Source organism: Mustela lutreola, chromosome 3, assembly GCF_030435805.1.
Source record: "Mustela lutreola isolate mMusLut2 chromosome 3, mMusLut2.pri, whole genome shotgun sequence".
Taxonomy (NCBI): domain Eukaryota; kingdom Metazoa; phylum Chordata; class Mammalia; order Carnivora; family Mustelidae; genus Mustela; species Mustela lutreola.
In genome coordinates this window covers 41,929,818-41,946,640 of record NC_081292.1, presented here as the reverse complement: position 1 = coordinate 41,946,640, position 16,823 = coordinate 41,929,818, and the positions used below count along the sequence as shown (strand labels likewise).

The window sequence follows — 16,823 nt, the reverse complement described above, 5'->3', positions numbered from 1 at the left end:
GGGATCGAGTCCCGCATTGGGCTCTCTGCTCAGCAGGGAGCTTGCTTCCCCCCCACTCTGTCTACCTCTCTGCCCACTTGTGATCTCTTTGTCAAATAAATAAAATATTTTTTTAAAAATATTCTGTCTGAAAAAAATGACATCTGATGATTAGACAGCAGGAGCATTATGATAAGCGAAAGTACCAACATGTACAGAAATCTTGATCTTGGGCACCTGGGTGTCTCAGTCAGTTAAGCAACTGACTCTTGGGTTTCGGTTCAGGTGGTGATCCTGGAGTTTTCGGATCAAGCCTCACGCTGAGCCCCATATTGGGCTCCACGCTTGGGGCCCAGAGTCGGCTTGAGATTCTCTCCCTTTCCCTCTCCCTTCCCTTTGCCCCCTCCCTACTTGTGGGTAAGCTTTCTAAAATAAATAAAATCTTAAAAAAAAAAAAAAAGAAAGAAAGAAATCTTCAAAGATCTCAATCACAATGGACTTTTTAAAAGTTAAAACAATTATCATTAACTCATGGAATTATAAACTGGAAATCAGTAACATAGACAGGCAGAGATACTACTCCTTTTAGGGAACATCTCTATGCAGAGTAGTCTAAAACATACCAAAATTGTAGTCATCTCTGATACCTTCAAAAGTTGTCCAAACAAGAGAACATGGTATTATTAATTCAACCAATCACAAAGCTATAGAATTCAAGAATGAAACTGTGTAAGTGAAAGGAAAATGCAAATACCAGACATAACCAACCCCAAAGAATTCAGTAGCCAATAAGGATGCAATCTCATGAAGAAAAAGAGACCTCAGAGAAACCTGAGAAGTACAAACCCAAAGAAAGCTATGAAGCACCAAACTATTTTATGGTTGGTTCACTAGTCAAACTGATCTCCCTAAACAACAGGGTTAGTAAAATAGATGAGATCTCTGTATTCACAGCCAAGACTTATTATCAAGAGAAGCTTTTAAACCACACACAAACACACAGAATTTATAAGATAACCATAAATACCTGATCACAGAGAGACTGCAAAATGGATGTGATATATTCAACACACTGTTGGCGAATAACACTGTCTCCAGGAGACCGCACCAAAGCTAACAGATCCTGGAATATCTCTGCATATCTTTCGTCACCTTTAATAGTTCCATTAATTAGATGCAAAATAGCTAATTTACAAGCTTTGTGTGAAGCCAGAGCATCAAGAAGAGCAAGCAACCTGGTGGTTTGGCTAGTATACTGTTTTTCTTTATCTTCTGAAGTGCTGAAATAAAATCAATACATTTAGTAAACAAAATTCTTACTTTTAGCACATTATTTAACTAATATTTATTTTTCAACACATATCATGATACAAATCTTGTATAAAGTCTTGTATAAAACATTTCATTCCTTGGATATAATGACTTCTCTGGAATTTCACAATTACTGTAAAGTTTTATATATTCAGATTTCAGTATCTTTTTTTAAATCAGAGTATTTTATAGATCACCTTTCAAACACCCAAAATCAAGACTTTCAAGGTATCTTGCACATGAAATAGTTTTCTAATTAATCTACATATATTAATATACATACACACATAAATATACATGTATATGTATATATTTATATGTAATATATATTATCTGAGCATTCTAAACCCTGGTTTCCAAATTCTAAGTGAAAAAGATGTATCTGTGTCAAGAATAACTTGAGGAAAAAATTTTTAATGCAAAATGAAAATACCTTTGCAAGTCTTCTACAATCAAATCCAACACAGTTCTCATAATCAGAAGTGCAGTTGGTGAGGCAAGGTCACACAATTGAACACAAATACGCCGTAACATATGTTGAATGGGCTGGCAGGTTGTGCCAGAGAAAGAGCGAACTATTTCTTGGAGCAACTTTGCTTGAACATGAAGGTGCATGCTCCACAATTTTCGGGTGTTGAGTGCCACTGATATATCATGTGGCTCAATAACCTGTTAAAAAAGTATATTGTGTGTGTACGTAGATTTTTTTAATATTTATTTATAGTCACAAAAACTGTTCAGGAAGAACTGTTATGAAAAGAACATCTTTACTACATGCTTAAAACATTCTTCTATTATACAATTAAACATTTGCTTGAATTCAATGCATCTAGAAAATCTTATTGTTCTCAGGTTAGCAGTCAGTAGTGCAGAGTCCATTGGTGAACCAACTTAGTTAATGGCAAATTCTAACACATGATAAAGGGAAAAAAAGGATTTAAAAATAACAAAAGTACAGGTATACAGAACAGCATAATAAAATTCACATTAACAAAAATTTATTCAAAATGTTGCCCCCATATTTCTTTAATGACCAACTTGCTTCAGTTTTATCTCACCCTCATCCAGTTATTTTATGTCTTTTTTGGGGGAAGGGGATGAGGGTTGTGGGTTTTTGTTTTTTTTTTTTAATAACAAAATCATCGGCTTTTTTAAAAGTGTTACTGCAGTCATTTATAAGATGCATGTTATATGGAAGTGATACCTGAGTTGTTTGCATGGGCAATGGTAGAGGCAGCAGCTCTGAAAGTAGTATGAGTCCAGAAAAAAATCCTTCAGGAACCTTCAAGATTGAAGAAAGAACTTCTTTTAACATTAAAGACCAAGTATTATTGGCCAGAGTCTCTTCTGAGATTGTGAGTTTTTCATTAACTCCTTGTGTAAAAGTCAGTAAGATATCAATGATATCATTTTGAATTTTCTGTTCATCACTATCCAAACGACCTGAGAGAGGGATAGAGCACAGGAGCATGTGTAAAGTCACAAGTGCTGAAGGAACACGCATGTCCTTAAACTCAAAGGATCCACCTCTCAGGAGCTCCGTTAACATAGTTTTAAGAAGAGTGAGCGTGCAGCGAGCCATTGAAATAGTAGTAACTCTGTGAAGGGTAGTCCCCATGTTGACATGGAGCCTCCAAGGCTGAGTCAGAATACTGTTCAATTTTTGTAGAACCCGAATAAAGGTGTCCATTCCTTCAGCAGAAAAAAGCTGAATAACGGCAAGGTTCCATTTCAGGTCTTTCTGTTGACCTTTATATAGGATAAGGGGAGAAAAAACTAATTACTTACATGTTAATAATCAGTTAAGATTTTTGAATATTTTATTTAACAAACAGCAGTTATACTAAACTTTAAAAATAGTTTTTAAAGTATAATAGGCATATTACCTTCAACAGGAGGTGGTGGACATGCCACATTACAGAGAACACGCAAGGCAGTGGTAAGGCCAACTCCTTCCGGGGTCATCAAATTATCAATATTCTTGAAAAATAAAAATGAACAGAAAAGTTTAATTTCTTGATGTTTGGATATGAATCAAGAAAAAAATTCCCAAGAAGGCATTAACTAAAAATATGAGCTTCATGTTAAGCACTTACACCATTTTAAGTTTCCCAAATAAATTTAAAACATGAATAAAGCTAATGAAGTTTTTATAAAAGTTATTTTATAAAATCAATTAACTGCAAAGTTCAAGTGTATTAAAAAGTACAGATTAAAATGAAAGTAGCAAATGAATGAGTACAAAATGAATGAATACAAAAATGAATGAGACACCCTGTATTAAGAATTTAAAATAGATGTCTAAAAATTTAAAAATAAAAATAAAAATAAAAGAATTTAAAATCGTTCTTTTTCATATACTTTCTATATACCCTCCCCCCAAAAAATGAAGCAATGACTGATTTTACAAAGCCCTGTGGATAACTGAGGAGGCATGGGGCGCCTGGGTGGCTCAGCGGGTTAAGCCGCTGCCTTCGGCTCAGGTCATGATCTCAGGGTCCTGGGATCGAGTCCCACATCGGGCTCTCTGCTCGGCAGGGAGCCTGCTTCCCTTCCTCTCTATCTCCCTGCCTGTCTACTTGTGATCTCTGTCTGTCAAATAAGTAAATAAAATCTTTAAAACAACAACAACAAAAAAAAAAAAAACTGAGGAGGCAAAAGGGAATGTTTTAGCACTACATAACATGCACTCGAATGCAGATACACAAGTACCGCCACAACAGGAATCTAGTTGTGATGACCAGTTAAGGCATGGTTAAAGGAAAAAGAAATAGAGTTGTCTAAGTCCTTAGCACCTGCCTATGCTATGTTTCCCGACAACAAATAGTTGTTTAAGTTTCTTTGTTTTTGTAGTTTCCACAGAGCGGCACAGACGGTTTTGAAAAAATTCTGAAGGAGTAACATTTTAGGGGTGCCTGGGTGGCCAGTTGGTTAAGCATCTGCCTTGGGCTCAGGTCAGGGTCCTGAGATCAAGTCCCACATCAGGCTCTCTGCTCAGTGGGGAGTCTGCTTCTCCTTCTCACTCTTCCTCTATGCTCTCCCCCACTCTCTCTCTCTCTCAAATAAATAAAATATTTAGGAAAAAAAAAAAAAGAAAGAAAGAATATTTTTAAATGTTACTATTACAGCTCCTAACCCCCAGAGGAGAAACTTAAAAAGAAAAATAAGAAAATTCCTTTCCCCTATACATTTTTTCTAATTTCTTCCTTGCTGTCTTTCCACAATTCCACAAGTTACATAAAGCAGCATGGAGCACAGTGAGAAGTTTCAATCTCAGATCAACTATTTTTGGTATATCTTAGAATGAGAATCACTTATTATTAACTATAATTAATAGATAATCATTTATATAAAAATCAAAACTCTTAAATTACAGCATGTAATTTAAATTTGGGGAGCTAAACTTTTTATTGGTTAAAAACTTTTACCCAAGCACATAATCTTTATTGGACACCTTATACATTCTTCTGACCATGCACAAGTACCCTGAACATATGACCATCTAAATTTATAGGATCTAGTGTACTTCTGCCAAATAAAAGATGAATATATGAGAAGCTCTAGATGACATCTGAGGCACAGAGTAAGCAACACATAAGAATATAATGGCACCACAGGAGGTAAAAGTACTCTTAGGAAAGATGGAGTAAAAAGAGAAGATAAGGGCCAACAAGTCAGTAAAGAAAAATCTAAAGCACATAAACCCAAAGAGTACTTGGTCGCTATTTTAATAATATACATTTCAACTCCAAAACCAAGATGTGTTACACACACACACAAACAAATACACACAGCTCATCTGTTAAATGAAAGAGGAAATAATTCAAGGTCCAATTCTCTCTAGCTTAAAATTTTGTATGCACCTATGACCACCTTTAGTCCTTCTTCCTATGCTACACTAACTTTTAAAACTAATTAACAATGCAACAGTTTTGATGAATTTTTAAATTACTAATTACTTGAATTGTACATGAATTTTTCAAATGTACTATTATGATACAGGATTTTCAACTTTTATGACTATTTGTAGATGTGACTATCCCAAATTAACAAATTTAGAACTAGGGGGCATCTGGGTGGCTCAGCTGGTTAAGAGACTGCCTTCAGTTCAGGTCATGATCCCAGGTCCTGGGATCGAGCCCCACATCGGGCTCCCTGTTCTGCAGGGGAGCCTGCTTCTCCTTCTCCCTCTGCCTGCCACTCCCCCGGCTTATGCTCTCTGTTAAATAAATAAAATCTTTTAAAAAAACAACAAAAAAAATTAGAACTAGCTCCCACTGTAATTATCTAAAATTGATTCTTGTAGATTTTCACCTAAATTCTGAAGGAAGTTCTTTTTCACTAGGGTTTAACTGATACAATTATACGTCAAATTATCAAAGCATTTAACTTTAAAAGGATATTGTAGGGATGCCTGGGTGGCTCAGTGGGTTAAGCCACTGCCTTCGGCTCAGGTCATGATCCCAGAGTTCTGGGATCGAGTCCCGCATCGGGCTCCTTGCTCAGCAGGGAGCCTGCCTCTCTCTCCGCCTCTGCCTGCCTCTCTGCCTGTTTGTGTGCTTTCTCTCTCTCTCTTTCTGACAAATGAATAAATAAAATCTTTAAAAAAAAAAAAATAAGGCTGTTGTAAAGATCATCAAAATGGTAGGTGTTATTACTCCAATTTGAGAAAAAAAAATAGGACAGATCTGGTAGTGGAAGCAGTAGAGCACACAGGGTTGTACGCAAGTGTATTCACACATACACTCCACCACACATACCAATCTGTACCACAATGTCTAGCAAATCAATCAAGTACACTTAAAAATTACTGCATTATCTACATAAATGATTTAATGCAATATTACTATATTTGGAGCCACACAGTTCCATAAAATGAAGGCACTTTTAGGGGTGCCTGGGTGGCTCATCTGTTGAAGTATCTGACTTCGTTTCAGCTTAGGTCATGATATGGAGCCCTACACCACGCTCCCCATGCAGTGGGGAGTATGCTTCTCTCTCTCTCCTCTCCTCTTGCTCATGTGTGTAGGCTCTCTAAAATAAAACAGTCTTTAAAAAAAAAAAATCAAGGCACTTTTAGGTTTTACTTACCTGTTTAACATATTCAATTAGGTTTGGGATGCAGTTAATTTCAAATCTAAGGTTTTTCAGAGGTTCAAGCCACTTGCCAAGTTCTTAAAAACAAAAACGTCATTCATAATATAATATTTTAAAATAAAAAGTCTTTATAACAAAGGAAGTAAAGGTATTCTTTTCCAAAGAATATTATCAGATTCATATTGATCTCAATAACCTAAACTTCATACAGGGATAAACTTATGTCTAATTCTCTAAACAAGCCTTAAAGTGAAATGTAAATGGGCTACCTTTCATTACAGGCTTAGAAATAAGAAGTGACCATTCTTAGTCACTTGGTTTCTAAACACTTAAGTGTTTTCACGCTTAAACAGGACCATCAACTTACAACATTAAAAAAAGTGTATAAAACTGACTACTTATAAACTAACATAATAAAAGTGTTTATTTACCTAATGCTGCCGCCACTTCCCACACCCCCAAAAAACCATGCACAAAATTTATTAACTTCTAACAGGATCAGTCCCATGAGAGGGAGGTTGGCTGAGTGATATTTCTCTTAGCAGGAATTTTAAATTTTGCCAATTTCCTAATTTACCTTTATAAAATTAAAAGTAATCACTATCATCCCAAAATAACAAACTTTGCTTAGAAAACAATCACAAATGAAATATACCATTTACCACAACTGAATTCAAAACTCTACTAGAAAAAAACGAACAATCAAAAAAAGTAGAAACAGACTCATAAATATATAGAGAACTGGTGGTTGCCAGAGGGGAGGGGTATGGAAAAATGAGCAAAATGGGTGAAGGGGAGTAGGAGGTAAAGGTTTCCACTTACAGAATGAGTAAGTCATGGGGATGAAAGGTACAGCATAGGGAATATAGTCAATGGTATAACAGTACTGTATGGTGACATGGTAGCTCTACTTAGCTCTACTGTATATAATTGTGGAATCCCTATGCTGTACGACTGAAACTAATGTACATTGTGTGTCAACGATATTTTAAAAAAAGAAAACGGAGTGGAAAAAAAAATCAACTAGAAGCTATGCTATAACACCCATACTTTATTACCAAAACTATTTTAAGAAAAGCATTCTAATGTAAAAAAGTGATATGCTGGGCGCCTGGGTGGCTCAGTTGGTTAAGCCACTGCCTTCGGCTCAGGTCATGATCTTGGAGTCCCAGGATCGAATCCCACATCAGGCTCCCAGCTCTGCGGGGAATCTGCTTCTCCCTCTGACCTTCTCCTCTCTCATGCTCTCTCTCTCAAATAAATAAATAAATAAAGTCTTAAAATTAAAAAAAGAAAAAGTGATATGCCTCGGGTGCCTGGGTGCCTTCAGCTCAGGTCATGATCCCAGGGTCCTGGGATAGAGGCCTGCATCAGGGTTCCTGCTGGTCGGGAAGCCTGCTTCTCCCTCTCCCACTCCCCCTGCTTGTGTTCCCTCTCTCGCTGTGTCTCTGTCAAATAAATAAAATCTTAAAAAAAAAAAGTGATATGCCAGTTCCTGACACTTTTCAGGAATAACTAAAGGAAACTGAAATATAGTCATGTCTCTCCTCGGTTCTACAGTTCTCCATGAGGATTATTACAACTATGTATGTCTGAGTATTTTTCAAGTGTGTTTTTAAGTTAACTCTTTCATATATACAGCATATATTGCCCCACTGAAAGATACAAGAAAAATAATAAAACAATTATGTGTACCCATCACCCAGAATAAGTAGTAAAGAATTGATATCTTTGAAGATGCTGTGTGTCCTCCTTTTATAAAAGCACACTATTTCCTTCATGAGAGGTTGAGTTTAACTCATACTTTTACTGATGGTATCGCACATAAAATTTTAAGATTAAAAAGAAAAAAGTCAGGGGCACCTGAGTGGCTCAGTCAGTCAAGCATTCAATTCTTGATTTTGGCTCAGTCAGGATATCAGCGTTATGAAATCGAGCCTCTCCCTCCAGCTCTGCACTTAGTGGGACTCTGCTCAAGATTCTTTCCCTCGGGGCGCCTGGGTGGCTCAGTAGGTTAAAGCCTCTGCCTTTGGCTCAGGTCATGATCTCAGGGTCCTGGGATTGAGCCTCACATCAGGCTCTCTGCTCAGCAGGAAGCCTGCTACCCTTCTTCTCTCTCTGCCTGCCTCTCTGCCTACTTGTGATCTCTGTCAGATAAATAAATAATAAAAAAATAAAAAGATTCTCTCCCTCTTCTTCTGTCTCTCCCCCACCACCCCTCCCCACTTACAGGCTCTCCCAGAAAAATAAAAAAAAGAAAAAAAGAAAAAGAAAAGAATATTTACAATATTCACTCAATGTTATCAAATTTTTTACTTAGTAAGGTTAGAAAAAAACCAAAACAAAATTTTAAAAACTGTGATTAGATACCTTCAATTCTTCATGACTACTAATATAAGGTTTGCCATAAACTTCATTCAACATATTTATATTTATATACTTTAGAAAATAGTGTTCATATTCATTATCCTTCACTTTTGACGATAGCATATATATGTTAACCAATGGCAAATGGATTTCTAAATTGTATTCAGAATTTTTATGTTCAAAGGCTTTTTTCCCTTCATATATCATAAATGCGTAAATAACTTCAAGTACCATACCTTGTAATTTAGCATTATTTTCATCTGCTTTACAAAGCTTCAAGAGAGATGCTGCATGCTGTTCTAGCATTTGGACATCACTGGAAGACTGAACCACCACCAAAATAAGTATGCATGCATAATTATAAGCTACTGACTTCTTAGACTTGGAATCACTGAAACAAAATAAGGTTTTAAAGTTTTTGGTATGAAAACAATTTTTCCAGGAACAGTTTAAACATTTTTTTCTATTTGGCTTTAAAGAAAAAAACCAAGGAATTTTACAATGAAACGTGACTAACTCCTTGAAGACAAGAAACACCTCCAATTCAGTTGGAAACACTACTTAATAGTATATAAATGAAGCATAGGCATCACAATGCAAAGTGAAATTCTTTTAAGCTCAGAAGAAAAATGAAATATTAACAAGTATACTTCATTAGCAATGAAAAATTCGGAAGTATACTTCAATGGTCTCCTTTAAAATGTTTGTTAACTCTTGATAAGTAGGAGTAAGTGTCATGAATCAAACTACTGCCATCATCACTGTCTTCTACCTTAAAACTGCTGAGGTAGAGCTATGTATGGAAGCCACTGCCTTTCATGGTTCCCCCAAAAGACCTCCTTTGTTCCCCCAAGGAGTCATATCAAGACCCTATTGTAAGGCCAGTTACCTGGATGTCACTGTTTTGTATGACATGAGCTAGGAAGAGCATGTTTATCTCCTAAGACACTAAACATCAATCCTCTGCCCTACCGGGCAGCTATTAAAAACTAGGCATTCTAAATCCCCTGCCCCCATTTAGTCACAGTACTTCTGAAACCAACAGCAACATAGTTTAAACATGAGGGAAAATTCAAGATAGCTAGATAGTCCTCATTACTCTGCAAATATACATTATGGTGTCTTAGGATTCCCCTACACACAAATTAGCAAGGGTTCTACAGCTGTAATCTAGTCAACATCCAGGGGAAACTGGAAGAAGCTGCTAAAAGATCCATTTTGTTGCTTTACAGACATATCTTGTATTTTAGAAATTTCTATCATTCTAATCCTTAATTAACAAATTATGTATTATGTCAAAAAATAAATGTAATAATTTTTACTTTCAAAGCAACATCTTTTAAGAAACTAGCCCTTTACTGATGTAGTTTTCCAGTATGAAAGAAATAAGGAGTAAAAAGAAAATTACCCTAAGGCTTCTTTGGAATAGTACTCCATCAGAGTAATAAGACTTTGGAGATTTTTCTCAAGACTGAAAACATGGCCAACAGCTGATCTTCCCACAGGATTAAAAGTAATCAAATAAAGATTGTGAAGGGTTCCCAGGAGATCTGAATGGTCAGTTTCTTCACTGGCTGTGCAACGCTGAAAATGGCTGAAGAGTTCTGTAATACACTGTAATGTCTGTGTTGAGTCCTGTAGCCACAAGGCAAATGCATCGTCAATAACACCATCAGATTGAAGACCCTCCTCTTCATCTTGATCATAAAGGTGACACAAAGCTCGGATCAACAAATTTGTGGCTTCATATTCTGACATAAAAAAAAGAAGACCCTTCTGTGACTGTGCAAGAAACTTTAAAACATCTTTTGTGGCCTGCAGCACACCAGGGTGGGCACTTGTTACTGGAATTGACAGAAGCAAGGTAACCAACTCCAAGAAGTGATGACTATGAAGATACCTGTAGAAAAATTAATTAATATGTGAGACATCAGTGCAAAACATTCTTCATTTACTCAGTATTCATTAGACAGCAGAGGTGTAAAAATTTTATTGACCATAATCCTTACCCTTAGCAATATACTACTTTAACTAAAAACATAATGTGGCAGCAAGTCTTCTTTCCACTGGGTCAAGTAAAAGTAAAAGTTATGTGAGGCTTTTTTCTAGCTAACATTCAACAGATATTTGACATATAACCGTTAACAAGTCTTCTCTTTCTAGAAGCAACCATGACTTCAAATTCTGGGTCTTCTTTCCAGACGACTTACCAAATGTTCCTTTTTCACTATGGTCCTACTCTACACATGTTACACCAGTATATCTGAATTAGTGCACCTAGGAAAAATATAGTACATACACTATAAAAAGTTTATTCATATTTACTATAGGCAGTATATCTGAATTGGTACCTCTAGAGAAAACAAATTCAAATTATCAATTTTTAGAATTTGAAGAGTTAACACTCCCATACACAGCACTTTTATCAGACCCAAGAACCATTTTTTAGCATATATAGTCTTAGCAGAAAAAGTGTGAGCTTACTCAAGACCCCAAAACAGACACAAATGCTAATGATATAGAGTATTTTCACTGTCCTAAAAATATCATGCTCCACCCATTTGTTCCTCTCCCTCCCCCTAACCATGGCAATCACTGATCTTTTTACTGTCTTCCTATTTTGCCTTTTTCAGAATGTCCTATATTGGGGATCACAGAGTACATAACTGCCTCTTATATTACTCCTTAAACTCAAGGCTTCTATTTAAGAATAATAAACATCCCCCAGTAACTTCTTGCCTATTAAGGCAAACAGAACCCTCTAGAAGACAAAAACCCATGACTACTATGCTCAAAGAGTATCTTTAACCACCTTGTGGAGTGTTCAGAAAATAATTAACACTGCAGACCTCAGACTACTTATATTCTTAAGAACGCCTTCTTACAAGACAGGCCCGTGGTTAATGTCTGAGAACTTGGATTTGAGGGAGGGTTCCCATCACCCAACAGATAAAAATACTGACTATGCCTCAACTATTTATGCAAACAATATGGTTTATACGAACACCTGCTTTCCTTCTGGGAGGCTGGGATTCTGTTACACAGTAGATATTGGGGGCCTATGTGGCTATCTTCCAATAATAAACTCAGGTTTGAGATTCTATAGGCAACATTTCACACATATTCTTTGCTGGGGGAATTAAGCAGGTCCTATGTGACTCCATTGGAAAAGGACTCTGGAGTCTCTGACTGGTTTCCTCAGGTTTCTCCCCATGGACCCTTTTCCTTTGCTGATTGTGCCTTGTATCCTTTTGCTGTAAAAAACCACAGTTATGAGTACAGTATTGAGTCCTTTGAGTCCCACTGGCAAATCCTAAGAGTAATCTTGGAGACTTACACAGAGGGCATTAGAGCCTTATCATCACTTCAAACTAATCCTTCCAAAATCCAAAATTATTTCTCCTTTCAAAATTCACTGCCCCTTCTAATTTACCAGTTTCTGTCAATAAAACCCCAGTTCTAATAGTTACCCTAGCTAGAAACCTCAAAACATTTTTAGTTCCTTCTCACTTTCTCTTAGCTATTAGGTCCAGTTGCCAAGTCCTAGTAACTGCTCTTTCACAAACTCTCACTATTAGCACCATTGCCTATAAATGCTACTATATTAGGTAAGTACTTAACACAGTACAATCTAGGCTGGCTCATCGACTTAATAACTCAACTTCTTTTCCACTGCAATACATCTTACAACATGTAACCTTAGAATACTACTTTGATACTATCAGATCTACTACGCTGAAATAGTCAAGATCTTCCCATATTCTAAAAACAAAATCCAGGGATGCCTGGATGGCTCAATCAGTTAAGTGTCTGCCTTCAGCTCAGGTCATGATCTCAAGGTCCTGGGATCAAGTCCCCAATCAGGTTCCTTGCCTAGCAGGGAGTCTGCTTTTCTCCCTCTGCCTGCCATTCCTCCTGCTTGTGCTCACTCTCTCTCTCTCTCTACGAAAATAAGTAAAATCTTTAAAAAAAATAAAATAGGGGTGCCTGAGTGACTCAGTTGGTTGAGTGCCTTCGTCTCAGGTTATGATCCCAGTGTCCTGGGATCGAGCCCCACATCGGGCTCCCTGCTCAGCAGGAAGCTCGTGTCTCCCTCTTCCTCTGCCTGCCACTCATCCTGCTTGTGTTCTCTCCTTCTCTTTTTCTGGCAAATAAATAAATAAAATGTTTTTTAAAAAGATAAAAAATAAAATAAAAATAAATAAATAAAAACAAAATCCAAATTCCTTAGCATAGCATTCAAGGCCCTTTACTTCCTCAAGTCTGATAACTGAATGTACCTTCTCCAGTTACAGAGGAGAAAATAATATTTAATAAGCCTTTAATTACCAGTTACCCTTCAGAGGCTGAAAGCATTACTCCACTCCTTAGAGTCACTACCCTAATTTATCCTCAGTGTCTAACCTCACCTCTTACTTAAATGAAGTGATCAGTGCAAAGTGCCTTGGCTCCTTTACGGTCTCCATATTACAAATGTATCTATATTTGTACACACAAAAGATTTCTTTTCTTCTGTTCAAAACCAAACCCCCACACTTATACTCTTGATGTCATCTCCAACCAGTCCATGCTCTAGCATTATCATCTTTTGTTCTTAAAAGAACTCAAACTAAGGCAAGATCTAACAGTTCAGTTAAAAACAGGAATGAATAGATACAGATTTTATGAACAAGCACTCTATTTTCTGTTAATGCAGTATGCTCCAAATCAAGGCAATAATCAATCACAGAAATAAGGAATAACATATTAAAAATGTCATTTTTCCCATTAGCTAGAAAATTATTAACAGGCAAAACGCAAAAAAAAGTATCAAAAATTAAAACAAAATTTAAAAATCTACTGTGGGCACTGATCTTAATAATGGCAAAACTCTATCAACAAATAGAGTTAAATAGGGGCATTTGGCTGGCTCAGTTGGTAGAGCATACAACTCTTGATCTCACAGATGTGAGTTCAAGCCCCACAATGAGCACAAGGCCCACTTAAAACAACAACAACAGAGTTAGAGATCATAAATAAGTGGTAACTGAAACTTAAAGATATTTAACCAGGTCTGTAAAATTAAATTAGTAAAATATAAGTTTAACTTGCAATGTTAAGAGAGATAAAATACAAACAGGTTCACACAGAAAAGCTCTCTCTTTCCTGGGCCATCCTCTTGTACCACACCACCTTCCCAGAAACAACTCTACAGTTCCTCATTTATTCTTGCTCATAGACAAGCTTATCCAAGCAGTGTTCTTGACTTTGATGATCACTATCTTTAGCTTAAAATGCTTTTACTACTTTAAGTGCTAATAAAATATAGCTCTCCCACAGTAGTATACTTCTCATTGCACTACAACCTACTTTGAAATACAGAATATCCTTACACAGATATGCACTGCTTACAAATTAAAAAAAAAAAAAAAAAAAAATCAACCACATAAAACTGCCTGCAGTGATCTGTGAAGTGTGTTTTCCCAAACCAAAAATGTCTTACCTGAAGAGAACAGGGTATGGATCATCCCTTTCTGGAGGTCCAGTAATACGTGCCATTGTTGGGAAAGACTTAACAGGTGGCTGGATCATTGTGTGAGGTGCAGTTTCCATTAAATGGAAAATTTCTTCTAGGAGATTAATAAGCTTTTCTATTTCCCCTTCACTTATATTTGAGGATTCCAAAAGATCCAAATCCATTGAAGCCTCTACCTCATTTTCATATTCTGGGTTTGTTCTCTCAAGTCCAGTATCTGTATCATGATCAGGTTCACTGTGGTTCGGAACAGATGAAGTCTTCTCTGCTAAATGGTCACCAAGTCTTTTAATCTCTGACAAGATTTCATAGAAATGGCACTTCTGAAGAATAGCCGAACCAGCAGTGACAACTCTCACAGTCTGATCTAAAAGTATGAGCTCCAGGAGTTTTTGATAGCCACTTTTTTCATTCTGCCTACCTCTTAAAAAAGCTTCCATTCCTTCCGTCATACTAATGACACTGTCCAAAGCTTTAAAAGCATTTAACTTAAGGGAAGATGAGACATGATCAGCAAACAGAAGCTCAAATAATCCATTGATTACTCCTGCTTGTAGCAATCCCACGACTCCTTGAGACCCACATTCTGCTAGTGAGGACACTAATTTGGTCCCAGCTTTGAGTTGTCGGACATTTAAGGCAATGGGCTGGCGAAGAGCTACCTGTAAATTTAAAGCTTGCATGGTCCAGTCGACCAACTGACCAAGAGAGTCCTGTTTTGTGTTTTTCAACTGCAAATAACTTAATCCTTTTATTATTAAACTTGGAATTTCTTCTAAAGCTGTTACCCATTTTGCACCTCTATCTTCCTGATACAAATCTAATAGTTCAGTTAACTTCACTGAAGCTTCCACTGCCCCTGAATTTTCTTTATCTGGACCTTGATCTTTCATTCTACTGATTTCAATTTCAAAAGAAGTCTTGTAGGGACAGCTGAAGTATAAGAGTGGTACAAGCTCCCTGTCATATGGATCATATGTCATAGGAGGAACTGAAGCTAAGTCTTCAGGAGTGTATTCAACATCAAAATTCGGATACTTAAAGGTTTCACGTTCCAAGTCAGCAATTCCATCTTCATCACTGGAAATTTGTTCATAACCATCATCCCCTGAAAATCAGTTCAAATGATATTTAAATATTACATCACTGTTGTATAATACCAAAAATCTAATAAAAAAATATTTTATTTAGTAATATGGCAAAAATATAAAAATTAATGATTTTTTAACAAAATTAATTTCTGCCCCAATACCTTATCAACAATTATCAACATCCTGTAATTTCTAATAAAATAATTAATGAGAAACTTCATAAGCAAAGTCTTCTATCTGTTCAACTTTACAACTAACTCTACTGCAGATACCTTTTCCTCACAGAAATAAAATTAGAAATGTCATAAAGTAACAAAAATACATCTTCAAAAGGGAAGAAATTAACCTTGCCCTCATGAGAGTATTTTTAAGCATTTTTAACATGGAAAAAAAATTGATGGGAAAGACTATTAAATTTAACTAATAATGCCAAAACCAAACCAAATATTTTCAATGAAAACATTTTAAGTTTTTTTTAACATTAATTTCATATTCCTGAATTTTTAATTCTCTTCATTTACCTATCACACAGTTTCCTAGGTCTGTATTTTATTTTTATGGAAAAGTTGTTCACTTAAGATGCTTGGCTGGTTGGGCGCCTGGGTGGCTCAGTGGTTAAGCCACTGCCTTCGGCTCAGGTCATGATCTCAGGGTCCTGGGATCGAGTCCCGCATCGGGCTCTCTGCTCAGCAGGGAGCCTGCTTCCTCCTCTCTCTCTCTCTCTCTCTCTCTCTCTGCCTGCCTCTCTGCCTACTTGTGATTTCTCTCTGTCAAATAAATAAATAAAAATCTAAAAAAAAAAAAAAAAAAAAAATGCTTGGCTGGGCCAAAACAAAGCTTTCTTATCATTATACAGGTGCAACCTTTTTCTCTAATTAAAAACAAAAATTAGATTAGAGAGAAAACCTGGTTTTACTTTTTAACATTGCTATTGCCTGGCTGTGGGGAAGCTGGCATGAGTAATAACAGTCTATGTAAAAAAAGGAAATGTTTCTAGAGTATTCCTCCAGCATCAGCCATCTTTTGACTTCTTTTGCTCAAAACAAGTTAGCCTTAGCCATATACTCATCATATCTGAAAAGATATGGGCTTACAGAGGCCTAACTCTGGTATAGGCCAAATATCTTCTACTAAAAACTAAATTAACTAGTCTCTTTGTCTCACCTTTCTACAAAATGATTAAGAAAACAGCCTGCCCGGAGCACCTGGGTGGTTCAGTGGGTTAAAGAAAACAGCCTGCCTGAAATCTAGCTACTATTTGCCAGTCAAATACAATAAATATAAAAAATATTATTTGCTAATCTGGGAATAGGAGAAGCTAAAAAATTATCACTAACCTAACTATTCCTATTCTATAAAGGGCCCCTGTGATACCAAAATCTAATTTCAATTTCATGCAGAATCACCCTCACCTTCACTATTTTAGAAAAAAACAAGGCAATTTCTATTAAGCTTTTCAATGG

At 36.4% G+C, this 16,823-nt stretch overlaps 1 protein-coding gene across 3 annotated transcripts in view; it reads right to left on the bottom strand.

Annotated features, from left to right (window-relative positions):
- Positions 1 to 16,823, bottom strand: part of VIRMA (vir like m6A methyltransferase associated) — a 59,267-nt gene that overhangs the window by 19,877 nt on the left and 22,567 nt on the right. For all 3 annotated transcript variants that reach the window (XM_059166015.1, XM_059166014.1, XM_059166013.1), the window contains exons 8-15: positions 14,237 to 15,377; positions 10,163 to 10,654; positions 8,991 to 9,145; positions 6,382 to 6,464; positions 3,177 to 3,270; positions 2,495 to 3,039; positions 1,724 to 1,959; positions 1,007 to 1,259 (exon numbers count right to left, since the gene is read on the bottom strand). In XM_059166015.1, coding sequence (XP_059021998.1) covers positions 1,007 to 1,259; positions 1,724 to 1,959; positions 2,495 to 3,039; positions 3,177 to 3,270; positions 6,382 to 6,464; positions 8,991 to 9,145; positions 10,163 to 10,654; positions 14,237 to 15,377 — 2,999 coding nt within the window. The remainder of the gene's footprint in view (positions 1 to 1,006; positions 1,260 to 1,723; positions 1,960 to 2,494; positions 3,040 to 3,176; positions 3,271 to 6,381; positions 6,465 to 8,990; positions 9,146 to 10,162; positions 10,655 to 14,236; positions 15,378 to 16,823) is intronic.